This window comes from Anopheles gambiae, chromosome 3, assembly GCF_943734735.2.
Source record: "Anopheles gambiae chromosome 3, idAnoGambNW_F1_1, whole genome shotgun sequence".
NCBI classification, from domain to species: domain Eukaryota; kingdom Metazoa; phylum Arthropoda; class Insecta; order Diptera; family Culicidae; genus Anopheles; species Anopheles gambiae.
The window spans coordinates 82,207,794-82,224,471 of NC_064602.1; the positions used below are offsets into that span (position 1 = coordinate 82,207,794).

At 42.5% G+C, this 16,678-nt stretch overlaps 1 protein-coding gene across 5 annotated transcripts in view; it reads left to right on the forward strand.

The window, feature by feature from the left end:
* Nucleotides 1–12,010, forward strand: part of LOC1278255 (transcription factor collier) — a 54,298-nt gene extending 42,288 nt beyond the window's left edge. The window contains exons 7-14 of one of the 5 annotated variants that reach the window (XR_009766137.1): nucleotides 6,895–6,976; nucleotides 8,182–8,362; nucleotides 9,901–10,055; nucleotides 10,137–10,263; nucleotides 10,350–10,580; nucleotides 10,664–10,840; nucleotides 10,929–11,109; nucleotides 11,152–12,010. Coding sequence is in view for 4 of the 5 variants with exons in the window: in XM_061658236.1 (XP_061514220.1) it covers nucleotides 6,895–6,976; nucleotides 8,182–8,362; nucleotides 9,901–10,055; nucleotides 10,137–10,263; nucleotides 10,350–10,580; nucleotides 10,664–10,840; nucleotides 10,929–11,041 (1,066 nt within the window). In the remaining variant the exon portion in view is untranslated. Of the gene's footprint in view, nucleotides 1–6,894; nucleotides 6,977–8,181; nucleotides 8,363–9,900; nucleotides 10,056–10,136; nucleotides 10,264–10,349; nucleotides 10,581–10,663; nucleotides 10,841–10,928 lie in introns of all 5 variants that reach the window. The other 4 variants (XM_061658238.1, XM_061658236.1, XM_061658237.1 and 1 more) reach the window with 4 other exon arrangements.
* Nucleotides 12,011–16,678: the final 4,668 nt, after the last annotated feature.

Below are 16,678 nucleotides of genomic sequence, written 5' to 3' on the forward strand. Positions count from 1 at the left end.
TACCATATTTCTTCCGTTCCATTTCCATCTTGACAACGCCAACAACACGGGGCACGGGAAGCTACGGGAAGCTTCCCGCGATAAGAGGATTATGGATGGAACACAACGCCACCCAGCCTCCCGCAAATCAGGACGAACACTCATGCAACAGCAACAACCGCAAAAAAAGAACACTGTTGAACGTAGGAAGCAGCAAAAAAAACGCGGAGATTATATCCTGCCGCAACCTTTCGTGCTTTAGATACGGGATACAGATACGGTGCAGGCTGCAGGAAATGTGGCGTGTGACCAGCGACAACGAACGATGGGGAGTATGGCGAAACAACAGAAACCGAAAGTAAATTAGATTCATTGATAAGATTATGTGGCTAGTGAAACAAGCAGGAAGGAGTGGTTAGCTTGGTACACGTGCAATGATTTGGTTGGGCGCTATTGGTTTACAGAGAGGATTGAGGGTTTTTTGTTCTTTCTTGGACGCGCTGCTTTCCAAGATATTAAAAGCACCAGCAGGTTAAACCGTCGCGGTTGCTACTGCGGCTTATCATTCGGAACAGAGCGAGGAAATCACGGAGGAAAAAAGCGTAATGAAGAGCAGGAGAATGTTGCTAGGTGCAATTGGTTTATGTTGCTTTTATTAGGCCGGATATCCAGTCATCGTTTAGGAACTAATAATAGCTTCCTGATCATTGATTGGAAGCACATTTCCAATTTTTTCGTTACTGTTTTTTGTGGTGTGATTGTGGTACTTGGACGTGCGCAATTTATGAACTAAAAAATGTAATAACACATTTTATTTTGTTATCAATCATTGCGTTACTTTCCTAGGATATGATGAATCATGTATCATTCTCCCGAGTACAGGGGTACAGTACAATCGCGACATATGTTGTGACTTGTTCGAGTGGCATGTTTGAGCTCATCAGTCACGCCGAGGCCAGTGGAAACGAACCGGTAAATCGGAAACAGAAACAACCAACCAACAGAACAAACTTATCCAACAATCACTCAATTAATCAAATGCAAACACGCGTGTAACTCGCACGCTGAGTGAATTGACACTTTACAATCTGTCCTCTTCCGGCCCGAATGCACCCGATGCATCAGAAGGGATGAAATCTGTCAGTTCAAATGGATTGAGCCTTTAAATGCGATTTACAATGAAAAATTTTTTGTTCGCTTCAAGCAATTCAAGAGGTTTGCTTGTAACGCCATCCAATTGTAACGATTATCCCTCTGTTTAGTGTGTATAATTGAAGTGCCCACTTGAGCGCCCTGATCGGGATAATTGAAACCACTTGAAACGCGTCAACCAGTTTGTGGTTGGCGCAAGCTACTGGTGCGGATAGCTAACGAAACGTACACAAAAAATGGAAACAACTGAAACCTTTCAAAACCACACCAGGAAGCCATAAGGCTGTCGTCCGGGAAACGCGCTTTCCAGCGGGAAGGCATTGTCAAAAGTGTCAAAACTGTTGCCTCCGCTGTGTTGACGTAACGCCTCCCGCGAAACATCTGGATCGTGTTCGAAGGACCAAGAAACCTTCTCGCACGGTGCATTCTTCGAAGTGTTGTCGTGTACTGTAAAAGGACACCGCAATTTGTTCGCGAAGAATGGTCCCGTGGGATGGGAAACTGGGACCCCGGGATGGTGAAGACGTGTTCCCGTCTTCTCAAAAGTACACGCGATGGGAGAAGAGTGCAAGTAGTTTCCAGGAAGTTTCCTTCGACAACAACCGTCTGAACCGTTTGAGAACATCGAGGAAGCGCGGATTTGTACAACCATTTTCCGGACCGATCCTTCCGTGGCGCTTCTGTAACTGTACACTGACAACACGCTTTTCCTGCCCAAATGGTACGCAAATGGTGTGCCAGCTTTCCGATCCCTGTGTCACTGCACAGTTTACATAAAATGAACAACGGCCACAATGGCTGGATCACCTTTTGCTGACCTCCCGATGGCCCGATGTTCGGGATGATATATGACACCCGGTTTGGAGGGAGCAGGGCAATCACGGCTCACTTCATCATGATACCAGTCCTTCCGCTCGTGTCATCCGCACCTACCGGGATGTATTCCAGATAACGACCAACAACAGGAGCAACAAAAAACGGCTGTACACTACCAAAAAGGCACATGAAATAAAGCAGAAAATAATCACCTCGCCTGCTGAACAACAGCATTAACGTCATCGGTGTAACAACAGCTCAAAATAGAGAGACGATAGGGGAAAAGAGAGCGAAACAAAAAAAACAAAGAGGATCCAAATAAAACATACAAGCTGGAAACGTAAAACAACAAACACACATCCCACAGTGAGCCTTCAGCACCCTACTCTGTCACCAGTGGGAAGATTTTTTAATGTCCTCTTTCTCCCTTTGGGTTCTATTTTTTTACTTTGTGCCCTTTTAATGAAGCATTCAGCAGGAGCTAGAAGAAGAGGGGAACACGCACATACAGTACAGTACAACTAACATACTGCCGGGCAGGACATCAGTTCTCAATTACCCGGACGCCGGGGCCGTATGAGTGATGGGCAGAGGTGATTTTTTTAATGGAAAATAGTCAACCTATACCAAACCCAAAAACCATGCTAAATCAGAACATTAGTATAGAGGACATTCTCAGAAAAAGTGTGACCAAATAAAAATGTTTTATTTCTTCTCGGTATTCCATTTCTAAAACTCCAACCAACTTCCACTTTAAACTCTTTCCCATGATATTATCCATGTAAATGTTTTTATACACTCCATTTTATTAAAAAAAAAACAAACAAACTTAGGTTTGATTTGCTACCCCAGTCGCCGAGTGTTTGGATGTCGCAGCTAAACCTTTGCTGTTTGACATTTAAATTGAAAGGATTACCACCTTGTACTTTGCGTGCGTGTGTCCTGTGGCCGGCTTTCCCCTGGCGCTGGAAGTACAAGGGTTGAACGTGCAGGGGTTTACGATTGGTTACGATTATGGTAGATTTGTGCTGGTTGAATAAATGTTTTCTTACATCGAGAGCGCTTTTGAACTACGTATAAAAAATGTTGTAAATGGTTTGTTCTAAACAACTTGTTTAAATATTTAAATAGACTTTGTTTCTATTTCTAACTTTAACAGAATCCCAAAAGAGTTGTTGTCGTTGCTTTTACTGTTTTCAAACATGTTCAATACAAACTTTTTAGATAATGAATGTAAAAAATCCATATCAATTAAATTTAAAGGCTACATTACTACAGGCAACATGCATTATTCGAAAACAATCGTGTTAAAACACGTTAAATCCGCTAAGAGAAAGAAGATATAAAATATAAATATGCAATTTCGCTTTCTTTAAATTAACTATTTATATGAGAGTATCTTGAAACATTTTCAATAAAATGAAAGATAGAAAAGGAAAAGAAAAAAAAATCATTAAATGCAGAATATTATAAACAAGGCGATACAATAGGCGAAAAGGGAAAAAGAGGACAAAAGATATTAAACAGAAAAATAAAAGCAAAGCATGGCATACTTGGGCTAAGTACAAAAGATAAACTTAAACAAATGATAATGGGTCAAGCAGGCGTTCATTGCTCTATTTATCCACTCACATACCAAAACAAACGACTATCTCTAGTGACATCAGCACCTAAAATGTTTACAATCTTACCAATTATCGCTTCACACAAGTACAAAACGATAAGAACACTTGAAAACTTTTGCATTTGTGGTTAGGTTGCACCACATGGCACTCCTTTGAACAAGCAAACAACTCCTCCTATCCCTATAATGTACAAAACCCTGAAACCCGACTCGACCTTGCTACTCATTATTAGGCTCAGTTTCAGCCCTTTCCCGCTGAGCGTCCTAAAATCGTAACAGATTTTCCAACGAGTACAAGTGTCAGTAATTGATTAGCCCGAACAGGCCCCGCGACGGGAAGCAGAGGGTGGATGTAGCAAACATTGCGCCCACATTGCACGTTGCCCAAAGAGGACACTTCTTGCACACGGACCTCGCACGTATGAAAGCGAATGATGATGGATGGAAGAACGAACGCGCGTTTCTGTTTCTTTTTTGATTGGGTTGAAAAACTGGACCACCTCTTCCCTCTCTCTCTCTTATTTTCACTAGCCTAGGCAGACATTTATCATTCACCCAGTCCCATTGTAAATAACCAACTCAATTACAATTCCTTTGTAAATATTTTATTACTCCTGTACTGTTTTCCTTTATTAATAACTTCTGGTTCTGGTGGTGGTACCTCCTATACAGCTCCCGGGGTCGGTGCAAGCGGTGCAAGCGAAAATAGGAAACCGATATCGGAAGCTGCCTACTGCACTCTTCACTACAGGATTCAATGCATTTTACGTGCCATACGAAGCAAGAGGGAACACACTCGATCGCACGAAGAGGGTTTGTCGGAGGGTTGGTCCTCGTTGTTTTGAAACGAGGGTAAAACAGGGGTGGAAAACTTACCGGATACCCGGATCGCCGGTGGCTACCCGCTGAGTGTCTATTTAATATGTGATTTGCCCATTGGCAAACATCTGTCGAACTTTGCGCTAGGTTAGGAACATTGAGAGCTGCCTGTTCCAGTTTTTTTCATGTGTAGCTTAGAGGAACTTATCGACCCTTTGCTCGTTTGTGCCTGCTAACCACACACACACACACGCGGACACACACCGACTGATACGGGAGGCGGTGGGAGGAATCGCGATTTGTTGCTTCTGTAGGTGCCAACGCTCCCCAGGAGTCCAGAGCAGTACAAGAGGAAAAGCACACAGCTCTAACTAAGCAGACACTTGTTTCGCTAAACGCCCCTTCAGTAGGCTCTTGCTCTGTTTACTTGGATGGAAAGTTTGAGAGCGTTCAGGTTTTTTTTTGTGTTCTGCACTGCTACACTCAACTGCCCTCTCCCGCAGCTAATAGGGCGAGTATCACATTTCGTGGGATCGTTCACTGCACTCTTCACCGTATCTGTCTGTGCGTGCGGTTGTAGTACGATACTTGAAGGCAGATGAGTCGAAAAAGTACGAAATGTGTGTGTTTTTTTTTGTTTGTACACATCTTCGTTCAAAGCCCGGATGCGTTCAAAGTGTGCTCATCTGTCGTGGATTTGGTTCGGTAGCTTTTGGATTAGGTTACCGCAGAGATAGATCGCGCCTCTCTCAATGCCAAATGGTACGACATTGTGTGTAATAATTACTGAAGAGGCTATGGACAAATGGTGTGTCCTTGTGTGGGTAAAAACGATACCTTACCTTGAGTGTGTGTATCTTTTCCACTTTTGTGTGCATAAATTAATTGCCTTTACACGGACTATTACGTCGTACTACAGCGTCGGCAATAGAGTAGGATTACAGGCTGAGGTAAAAACAGAGCATAAATCCTCGTTTTTTTTGTTCGGTCTGCATAATTAGGCAAACCATAACTTATCGCACACACACACACACCCCGGGCATCCATATGCAAATTGTGTGTGCTCTCACACTGTCACTGTGTGCACTGTGTCGGAAAACGTTCGGAGACGGGTTGTAGTGGATTTATTGCACATCCCCAGTGTGACAAATTGCAGTGAAACCGTTTTCCGAAATCGTTACCTCGAGTTTGTGCAATAACTGGATCTTTTTCACTTCAATACATTCAATAGAGCGCTCAGAAGTACACTAGTACCTTCAGCGGCGGGTCCGTGATGACTTCCGACAGCAAAACGGCTCAAACGTCGGTGCTTATGTTAATTATGGCAAACACTGAGCGTAATAAATAAATCGTCCCAAGCAATTATCAACACAAACATGGTTCGAACTTGGTTCCCCGGGCACCACCATCGGTAAGGAAGTCGATCTTTCCAACGGTCGCAAAAGGAACTGCTCTATAAATTAAGGACCCCGGGAAGAGTGCGTTTGCCTAGGGTCTTGCGAGATCGTGGCCCCGGGGAGGGAAGTGTTGTGATTTGTGTAGAACACGCGAACACTCGACAGAGAGCTGACACACCGGGACACCGGGATTCCAGCCGGGTCGGGTACATTAGGTAACATATGAAGATGTACACAGAAAAAAACATCGCAGTACGTAGATCCCAAAGCAGTTCCCCTTCAAACTCTGCCTCAAATGAAGATCTTAACCTTCCTCCAGTACCAGGCTCAGCAACAGTTTTAAAGTGTGAACACCCAAATAAAGTGTATTTATTGCGACCATCATATCCCGTACCCGTTTCCCAATCCCCAGGGCGATGGTTAAAGTCCCGACGTCTGTCGGCATTCCTGGTACGCAGTAGTACCGAAGCCGTAACAACAAGTTGCTCAATGAATCAACACGCAGTTTTTGGCTAGCAGCCGCTTTTGAAGTAGAACGGAATTTAAAGGTTTTCAAATGAACGTGGACAACTCTCGGGAGAGTGAAGATATTCAAGGGTACGGCGCTTTAGTTCCCGAAATTGCGTGCCTTTAGAGAAGTGACTTGAAGCGTTCCAAAAGCCTGTCCTCCCGAGAGCTTGTGTGTACCTCCTTTAATCTCCACCATCTGGCAGAGAGCAGGCCTCCCAGGAGGCTGTCAAAGGTTACCATAGTAACGGGCACGTGCAAAGTGTTATTCGTTTGATCGCGCTTCCTCCAACGAACCGGGTCTTTTTGACCTGTCCCATTTTACTGTGATCGGTTAACACACGGACGGAATTCAACGGGAACAGCGATCACATTAATTGCTCATTTACGAGGGTGTCACTAAAGAGGCGTGACAACTCTTTTTGGAACCCACCCGTTCGGTCGGCCCGTTGGGGGTTTTAAAACAGACGGTATTTAACCGGACCCCGTTGTCATAGTGACAACCTGGGTTTTATCTTTTTCGGAGCGTAAGATCAAACGAAGTGGAACGATCAACCTATTTCTAACCGACGTGTATCTCTTCTTCTTCTTTTTTTGCAGATTTTTCCTTAAATTTTTCCTCAAGTGCAACCAAAACTGTCTGAAGAATGCTGGCAACCCAAGGGATATGCGACGATTTCAAGTGAGTATTAATCACCAACCTTACAAAAAGAAAGGCTGGCTGGATGTCTGGCATAGCTGGAGCACTCTTATCGGTGAAAAATGAGATTAAACTTAGGAAAGGTCTTAGTTCCTTCAGAACAATCAGGAGTCAGGTAGAGTTACTAAAGTATCAGTTGATTAGCGAAAGAGTAACACACGAATGACGCTAATGGCATTGAAACAAACTGCAACGCATCAGACCATCGAGTTTGTACTTCTGCCATGTTCCTAACTTAACAGTCCCCACGGGGCATTCCGATCGCGCCATGTCCATGTCTGCTACCTCCACTGCACGGAGCACGGACTTTTTTCCCCAAAACGGATGACGATGGAGAAATTAGTGATGAAGCACTAAACTCCTAAAGGTGCTAAGAATAGAGCGACCAATGCAATCCACATTTCATGTTCATTGGCACACAGAGCAAGGGAGCAAAAGAATGGCCGGGGAAAAGCAAACAGCCCCGAGAAAGTTACGGCAAAGATAAAATTAAGCTGATGATCAGTCGCGTTACTAATGCCAACGGAACGTCACCGCCTACTTTACGGCAGCGTCGGAGAGAAATGGGAAGACGAATGAAAGAAATGAGGAGCAACAGAAGGAGAGAACAAAAAAACCATTTAGCCTATCCAAAGCGATCGGGTGATAAATTGCGTCCGTCTTCTCTCCATCTTGGATTTCTTGTTTTCATGTTTGCTTTGCTTGTGTACGATGGCATGTGTTTTGCGTTCGCCGGTTTGTTACTTTGTCGCATCTTTTTTTTTTCGAATTAAACTCAATTTGTCACGTTTGTTGTACAAGTTTACACGTGTTATATGGATCAGAATGTAGTTCATTATGGTTGTTGTAATTAAAAAAAAAAAATCAAATCTAAATATAGATTTACAAATGACGTAAAAGCAATGTCAAAAAGATCAGGGATCTAGTGTCTAGTAGGAACTGTTCAAATCGTGTTTACTCTCCTCCGGAAGGCCAGCCGCCTCAATAATCTTTTAATGCAATTAATTATATTCTTTTTGTTTCTCTCTTTTCCTCTCCGTCCTAATGGTCACACTTCACCCAAAAATCTGCTCTCCATTTTATACCTTTTCCCCCACCCAAAATTTCCCAATTTTTTCCTTCCTTAAATTCCGTGACCGTCCACGTGCACTTGCCCCCATGGTACCCCTCCAATTACCCATATATTGCAGGTAGTGATAGCAACTCAGGTGGCGGTGGACGGGCCGCTGCTGGCCATCTCGGACAACATGTTCGTCCACAACAACAGCAAGCACGGGCGCCGGGCGAAGCGGCTCGATCCCGAAGGTACAGCCAATTCTCCGTTGGCAATGTCGGGCCACCATCTGGCCCCGGACAGTACGTACGACGGTCGGTTTCAAAATTTCTTTCTCAAAAAAAAAACAAACAAACAAACACACACATATCATAAAACCAATTCCTTACGCCCAATTCCCTAGTTACCTTATTTGTTTTTAGTTTGAATTTCATGCTCCTGATTGTTTTATCATTAGTTTTCAACTATTGTTGTATTGTTAGACATTAAAATACACATGTTAGAGCTTTGATTTATAGTTCCCTTTTTTCCTTGTTTCCCCCCTTTCCTAATATATTCACGTTTTTCCACACTAATCTAATTGGCCTCACACCATCCTTCCGACGATATGAGCTGCATGCCGAAAGCGAATGCAGTTGGCCACGCTCACCAGCAACTTGGTCAACTGCTTTCGCCAATTTAAAAAAAAAAAAAAAAAACAAAGTGCATTAGACAAATCTCGGAAGAACTCGCTATACTGCGAACGCGTCGTTCGTACTATGGAAATGAGAGGAAATGCAGCCGAGTTCACTTCAATGATCATTCGAGCGAGTTAAAAACCAATTCATTTCATGCGCGATTTTCGATCATTATCGTAAATTCCCCAAAAATAATCGAATATTATTACCAGTCTGGACTATAAATCATCTATCACACACTTCTTTGCGTACTTACGCTCTTGAGGGTGCATTCTTTGTGCGCAAAAAACTTCACCTTTTTTGGCGTATTGCACCGGAAGCGCCTCATCTCATGCGGAAAAGAGTTATTCCGTTGCGAGAATTCAACGCTTCAGCTCATACATTCCTATTTCTACATTCAGTAAAGAGGTCAATTCCACTGCAAACGAAGAAAGGTAACGATCCGTACCGGAGAGTTGATTGAGTTTCGGAAGTACGAGCACAGCCTTTTTTCCAATCAGAGCTACACACCCGCTGATATGAATTTTAATAAATTCATTGCGTTCGTTCTGTTTTGGATGTGCGAAGCGCAACCGGACTCAGTACGTACGGGATCTAATTTCTGGATTTCTGGAATCAGAATTCCAGTCACTCCAGCCGCTAATGAACACTACCGATGTATGTGACCGAAGGTTTTGCTGGTGTGATAAATTGCATTTTCCACCCAATGGCCCATGGTTCCATGTCGTGTCATGGTCGACGAACACACACACACACCGTTTCGTTGCTATGGATGCTCCAGCACAGTGCGGAAAAGCTCGATTAAAATTCCATTTCTCATCATAGTAGCCCATCTGGACAGGGACGAACAGCGCTACTACGCGTTAGCACGTACCCACGCTCAACATGTGGTTGATGTGGTTCATCGTTCATTGTTCCGAGGACACAATGTACTCTGGGAAGTGAATGTGTTATCTAGTTGTCCAGTGGATTACATTCAGCATATTCAGCAACTAATCACAAAGTAAAGTTGATTTGAAGTTTGGCACCTTTCCTCTCGTTTCCAACACGGCCCGCAAGTGGCACAAATGCGCACGAGTCTTTCTGTGACCGCTGAGCCCCATCATTTCGTAAATCTCCCTCCTCATCAATTAACCTCACGCCTCGCTTCTGTTTCGTATCGTCCATATTTGCAGGTATCTATCCACCACTGCCAATGGCTACACCTTGCATCAAGGCCATCTCACCGAGCGAAGGTTGGACTACGGGTGGAGCTCAGGTTATTATCGTCGGTGATAATTTCTTCGACGGGCTACAGGTAGTGTTCGGCACCATGCTGGTCTGGAGTGAGGTAAGTGGAGGATGAAAGCACACGTGAACACACGTGGTCCTATCATTTATCGATCGTATCTTTGCTCTTCTCTGCCCACAGCTTATCACATCGCACGCTATTCGTGTGCAGACGCCACCCCGACACATACCGGGCGTCGTCGAGGTGACACTATCGTACAAGAGCAAACAGTTCTGCAAAGGATCGCCCGGACGATTCGTGTATGTCTGTAAGTGAACGTTGCTTGAGCTGGTTTCTGGAGGAAAAAAGGGGACTGGAACGTTTGCAACTAAAACTCATCTTCTACACTTGCAGCACTCAGTGAACCGACGATCGATTACGGATTTCAGCGACTTCAGAAGTTGATCCCCCGCCATCCGGGTGATCCGGAGAAGCTGCCAAAGGAAATCATTCTGAAGCGGGCGGCCGACCTGGCGGAAGCACTGTACTCGATGCCACGCTCGCCGAATGGTACGTCCGGCTTTAATTCGTACAGCGGGCAGCTTGCCGTCAGCGTGCAGGATGGAACTGGCCAGTGGACTGAAGGTATTATTCCCTAGAAAGCGGAACTTTTAGCCTCGAATTTCTCTAAACAACAACGTACTTAATATCGTTCTCCCATCTCGCAGATGAGTACACACGAGCCCAAAGCAGTAGCGTCAGTCCACGGGGTGGATACTGTAGCAGCGCCTCGACACCACACTCATCCGGTGGTGGATCGTACGGCAGCAGCAATGGGTATGCCACCGCACCCAACATGACCGGGTTGTCCTCCTCACCTGCGAGCGTCTTCAACTCGTCCACTAGTAAGTGCCCCTCTATAAGCCCGTTTTTCCTCCGAATCTTCCTCTATTCTTGTTTACTAAACAGTTTCTGCTCCTGGTTGTCTTACAGGAATCAATGGACTGATGAGTGGTAGCAGCGGCTTTAGCCCCTACTCGATGACGACCTGCGCCTCGCAGGGTTACACACCGAGCCCGCTGGCCGCAACGACCACGTCCAAATGAGCGAACGATGGCAGCGAGCTGCCGAACGAAACTGTCTGTTAAATAGTGTTTTTGCTTGGAGATTATTTTGTAAAAATAACGATAGAAATGTATTAGCCTTTGATTTGGTGTGTTTATTAGAAAGGTCTACTTGCACAAGCGGTGCTCTCCTTTAATCAGGTGCAAGATAGTGTTGTGATTAGTATTCCACTAACTACTGCTAGCAATGTTTGCACCGCAATTTATTTTATTTTCCTTTTTTTGTTAAAGTGCAATAATATTTACATTTATACACACACAAACCCACACTTTTGAGCCAAAATCGACACTTTGTGGTCAATCACAGTGTCAGCAGTCCTTTGTCCCGTCTCTCTTTGTACAGTTTTTGTACAGTATGTTTAATTCATTAGGCATGTGAAATACGGCAAAGGGGAAAAGGAGAAGACCATACATGGGGGACAAACGTGCATATTATACAGATATACATATTTACGTACTTAAAGTAGTTAATTTTTTGCCAAAACACACAGAGATGGTAGCCGAGGAAAATCGAGACTTAAAACCCCCCTTTTGCGACTTATTTAATTATACACACTAACTAATAACCGAAGAACCGGCGGACGGCTCGCGAGTCATCGAACGTAGCATTTTAAACACATCCCCCCCCCCCCCCCCCCCCTTAATCCTGGTCATGTAAAGAGGTATTGAGACAGAGCGACAGAGAGGAAATGTTTAGGGAAAACATTTGGCTATATTGGAAGAGCAGAAAAAAGGGAAAACCCAGCAACGAAAAACAAAAAACCGAATCAAAAACCAATCGAGTACATATCGAAAGCGACGAACACGTATTAGTATCGAACGAACCCCCGACTGCAGCCACGGTGGCTGCAGCCAGTTTGTGTACAGCTCCGACGATTCATCGAATCAACAATAATCATATCTCTATGAAACTAATCATTTAATGCAAGTAAAAATTACTACAACAAAAAATACACCCACACACCCGTGTACACATTTTAAAGTGCAGCCCAAATTTACCACTCACTAAAATCTAAATGTTTGTACACATTCAAAGAAAGCGACGACACACAACTACTTTAATGCAAAAAAGCATAATACTCATAGTATAAAACATTAGCAAAAAAATGCTCTCTTCATGCTGATTGAAGAATTACGATCGACGCGATCTCCACTAGCGTTGGTGAGGAGCTTGATCTGTTGATCGTTCGAGTTAGAATCGAGCATCACGGGGCCGAGCTAGCAGCGCCACACAGTATACGAGCTCGGTGGTGTTCTGCATCGTAACTCAAATCAAACGCATCGTTGCAATCGCTGTAGTTGCTGGAGTGGACGTTTGAAACGATTTTTGCGATACAACAAGTAGCGAACTGCGACGAAATGAAAATGGGTTGCTCCTAGTGGGCGATAGGCAATGGTCGGGTTAAGGCAGGAGAACGGGCAACAGCAGACATCATGTAGGTAATTTATCAATTATGGAGACGATTTTCTTTGACGGGCGAAGTTATATCATATAAATAAAGCTAGAAAACCTTCAACCAAATTGTTGCACGTGTCGTGGAATTACTGGACACATTGAAAGAAATATAAAGCAATGAACAATCATAATTTTACAGGGAACGATTGGGATTGTACGTGTTGTTTGTGCCTTCAATCTCAAGTTAGTCCAGTAACTCAGTGATTTTAAGCGGTACTCTTATTATTATTACAGGGTTTCGAATCATATAAGGGAATAGTTCAACCACTTAGGGGAATGTTGCAAATCGGTAGGGGAATGTTGCAAGCAAGCTGTAGATGTTTGCAATCACTTAGGGGAGTTGTGCAATCGATTAGGGGAATGTTGCAAGCGTACTGTGGAGCTGTCATCAGACTGTGGGTGCCGGTGTAAAAAGCTACGAATTGATACCGATGATGTTTTTTTTTAAACATCGTTTGGAGTTGTTTTCGTGTGGGATTCTGCTGTACACATGATAAACTAAATAAATCCTGCTGCGGAGCCATAATTAAACATGATAAGTTAGTAAGATTGACGAAAATATTTTAAGGTATTTACAGCGGCACCCACAGTCTGATGACAGCTCCACAGTACGCTTGCAACATTCCCCTAATCGATTGCACAACTCCCACAATATATAGCATATATATAGCACAATTATTATAATAGTGTGATATATATACTATCAATCTGTGAAGAAATATTCTGCAAAAGTTTGCGAACGCGAATTTTATTGAAGTTTTTTCACATCAACTTTTTCTAAAAGCAGACACATGCGTAACTAGGCGGCTCCATAGGTCAGGAGCCTAGTGTAGCGTATTACGTGTATTCTACAAAAATATATTCTACGTGCTTTTAATCACCTTTAATTTCCATTACGAAGCTGTGTATCTTAGTTTCAGCTCATGTACTTATCTAATATGTAAATTTCTATTCTAACCTAACTTTATTATTAGTGTTGGGTCATACGATTCATTTCACGACCCGACCCGACCCGAACTCGCTGCAACAACGGGTCGGAGTCGCTTATGCTTTCTCGCACCTACTGATCTATCGGGTCGACCCGAACTCGCTGCACCCTCGGGTCAAACTGAACCTACTGTGGCCCGACCCGACCCGAACTCGTTGCACCAACGGGTTGGAGTCGCTTATGCTTTCTCGCACCTACCGGAGTCGTTGCACCCACTGAACCTACTTGTACCTTTCGGGTCGACCCGAACGACTCCGGGTCGCTGACGGATGGCTCCGACCCGATAGGTTCGGGTCGACCTGCCCATCACTATTTATTATTAAATATAATGAAGCAAATCAGAACCAAATACCATTTGGACATATTCCAGATTATAGACGGATGCAAGGAAAATAATTCTAAAATTAGATGCATAACAGGAAAACGTTATGAATGCACCAGCATCTATTGACGTTTTGGGAGAAGAAACTCCCAAAAGTCATGACAAACTAAATATAAGGATAGAGGGGAGTATGCTACAAAAAATATTTTGCAAGAAAGAAAATGCATCCAGAAGGACATTTTTTATAATGAGCTGTATTCATCTGATTCGTTAACCAGTTCAATATCAGTAGCTACACGCACTAAAACAAAGGCAGAGTTTAATTTTACAAATGAAGTAAATACTTTATTTGTAGTTATCGTTGAATTCTGATTTTTTCAAAAAGTTGTAAAACCAAGAACATCAGATTTTTAGTTTTATTACCCCTTCTGAAGGCAGTACAGGACTTGGAAAAGTATTGGATGAATATTGTGTGATATCAATGCTCAGGAAATGTGTAATTCCTATTTTTTTTAAACAACAGATTTAAAATTTTAACCTCCAAAGACAAACAATATGTGCTGCTTTTCATTACTAATTTGGGAACTACTTTATTTCAATGTACCTGCTCTGTCTAATTATTCAAATGCCTTTATTCAGTTCTTTAGAAATGTGAACTAGACGTCAGGAGCTTTTAATAGCATCCCCCTAAATTGTGTATGTAAATTTTTAATATTTGTACTGTTTTAATAACTGTTAGTAAAGGTGATGAGAATCAGCTACAATTAGCCTATACAAAGCAGAAAATATTATCTTATTCAAAATTATTAAAATTGTTCATGTATTATGGAATATTACAGTATATTTAAAAATGGTTTATACTATTAGAAACAACAAATACAAGATAAAAAACACACAAAATTAATAAAACTAAGCAAAGATCTCTTAAAACACTATTTTATGTAGCGCCACCTGGCGGTATGGATGCGAACTACATATAAAATTTTATTTACTGTCATAATACTTTACTACAAACGATAAAAGCTAATAATTTCTGCAAAAATAATTTTATCCCGAAATTTATTCTAAACTGCCCATTGTGCACTGGTTTGCTCAATAGATGGCGTATTACAACTCATCATTATATTGTTATCCTTTTCTTGCAATGTGTTTCGACAAGTTTCATCTTATCATGGCCTATGTACCCTTCTAACTTTCTAAGCAAAAATCTATATGAATGGTCGTGTGGTCAGATACAATGGGTATCGACTCCAACGACCATTACTCACTTAAATCTCACTTGCTTCTAGTGTTGGGTTTCATGAATCATTCGATGAGATTCATTCATATGAATCTTCAGGGATGTGTGATTCAAATCTCGAATCGACTCTACTAAGATGAATCATGAATCTCCAAGGATTTATGGATCTCAAAAGTTATATGAATCTTCAAAGATTCATGAATCTAAAACATTAAAAATCCATTAAAATTCATATGTCTCCAGGGATTCATGAATCTTAAGAGATGTATGATTTGCAAAATAGTTAATATGCACGATCTCATGGAACGTCTCCCCGTAGCAAAACGAAATATCCGGCTGCATTGATGGGTTTGCCAAGAAGTCCCGAAAGCCTGTATAGGCAGGCATGACCAGGTAGGTGTAGGTTGTTGCTTCAAAAAGAAGAATAATGAGAAGCTCAAGCTCTATGATTTTTTATATATGTATGCATCTGCATCAATCCCTAGAGATATGAATCTTTTGATATTCATGAATCTTTTGATATTCATGAATCTTTTGAGATTCATCATCTTTAGTGATTCAAGAATATTTAGAGATTCAAGAATCTTTGAGATTCATGAATCTTTGCAACCAGGATTCAGATTCATTGAATTCCCAAGCGCCACAGATTAAGCTTAAACGACTGGAAAATTGAATATCCATAGAAAAAAAATGAAAGCTCCACAGCTTCATTAGTTTGATCAATAGATGGCGTATTAAAACTGATTATTATATTGCTATCCTTTTCTTGCAATGTGTTTCGGCAAGTTTCATCTTATCATGACCTATATAGCCTTCTAACTTTCCGAGCAAAAATCTTTATGAATGGTCGTGTGGTAAGATACGTGGGTATCAACACCAACGACCATTACTCAAATCTCATTCGCCTCAGAGCTGGTGGTTTCCATTGGAGTTTAGTATTTAAACAATTGTATCGCTGTTCTAGTTCTAGCGATGCATAACTTCAATGCGAAACCAAACAACAGTACAGAGGAAATGAGAAAGCTCTCCTCCAAGCGAGGAAGCTCAACTGGTTGGGTATCCCATAAACAGATGGCGCCACCAGCTTTTTTGCTATTTTTAGAATGCATGAGTCATTGCCGTCTGCTAAACGAAGTCTTTCTATATTCCATTTAGGTTGAGAGCTTGAGTCGTTTAGAACCCGTTTAGTGGTCGTTTAGTGGATTTGTGGCACTTGGGTTATATCAAAGATTTATTCAGATTCGTGAATCTGAATCAGATTTACCCAACACTACTTGCTACAGTGCTGGTGGTTAGCATTGGAGTTTAGTATTTAAAGAATCGTATCGCTGTTCTAGTTCTAGCCATGCATAGCTACAATGCGAAACCATACAGCAGTACAGAGGAAAATAAAAAAGCTCTCCTCCAAGCGAAGAAGCTCCACTGGTAGGGTATCTCATCAACAGATGGCGCCACAAGCTTTTTGCTATTTTTAAGTCCGGGGAAACTGTCCGTACTCGCTAGTGTAATTTTGATTTTCACTAGCGCATCTGGCGGCGGCTGGTGGAAGCTTTTTTTGGTCAACGAGGGAATGGTCGTGCCGGATCTCAAAATTAAGTAGTTTTTCCATCGTT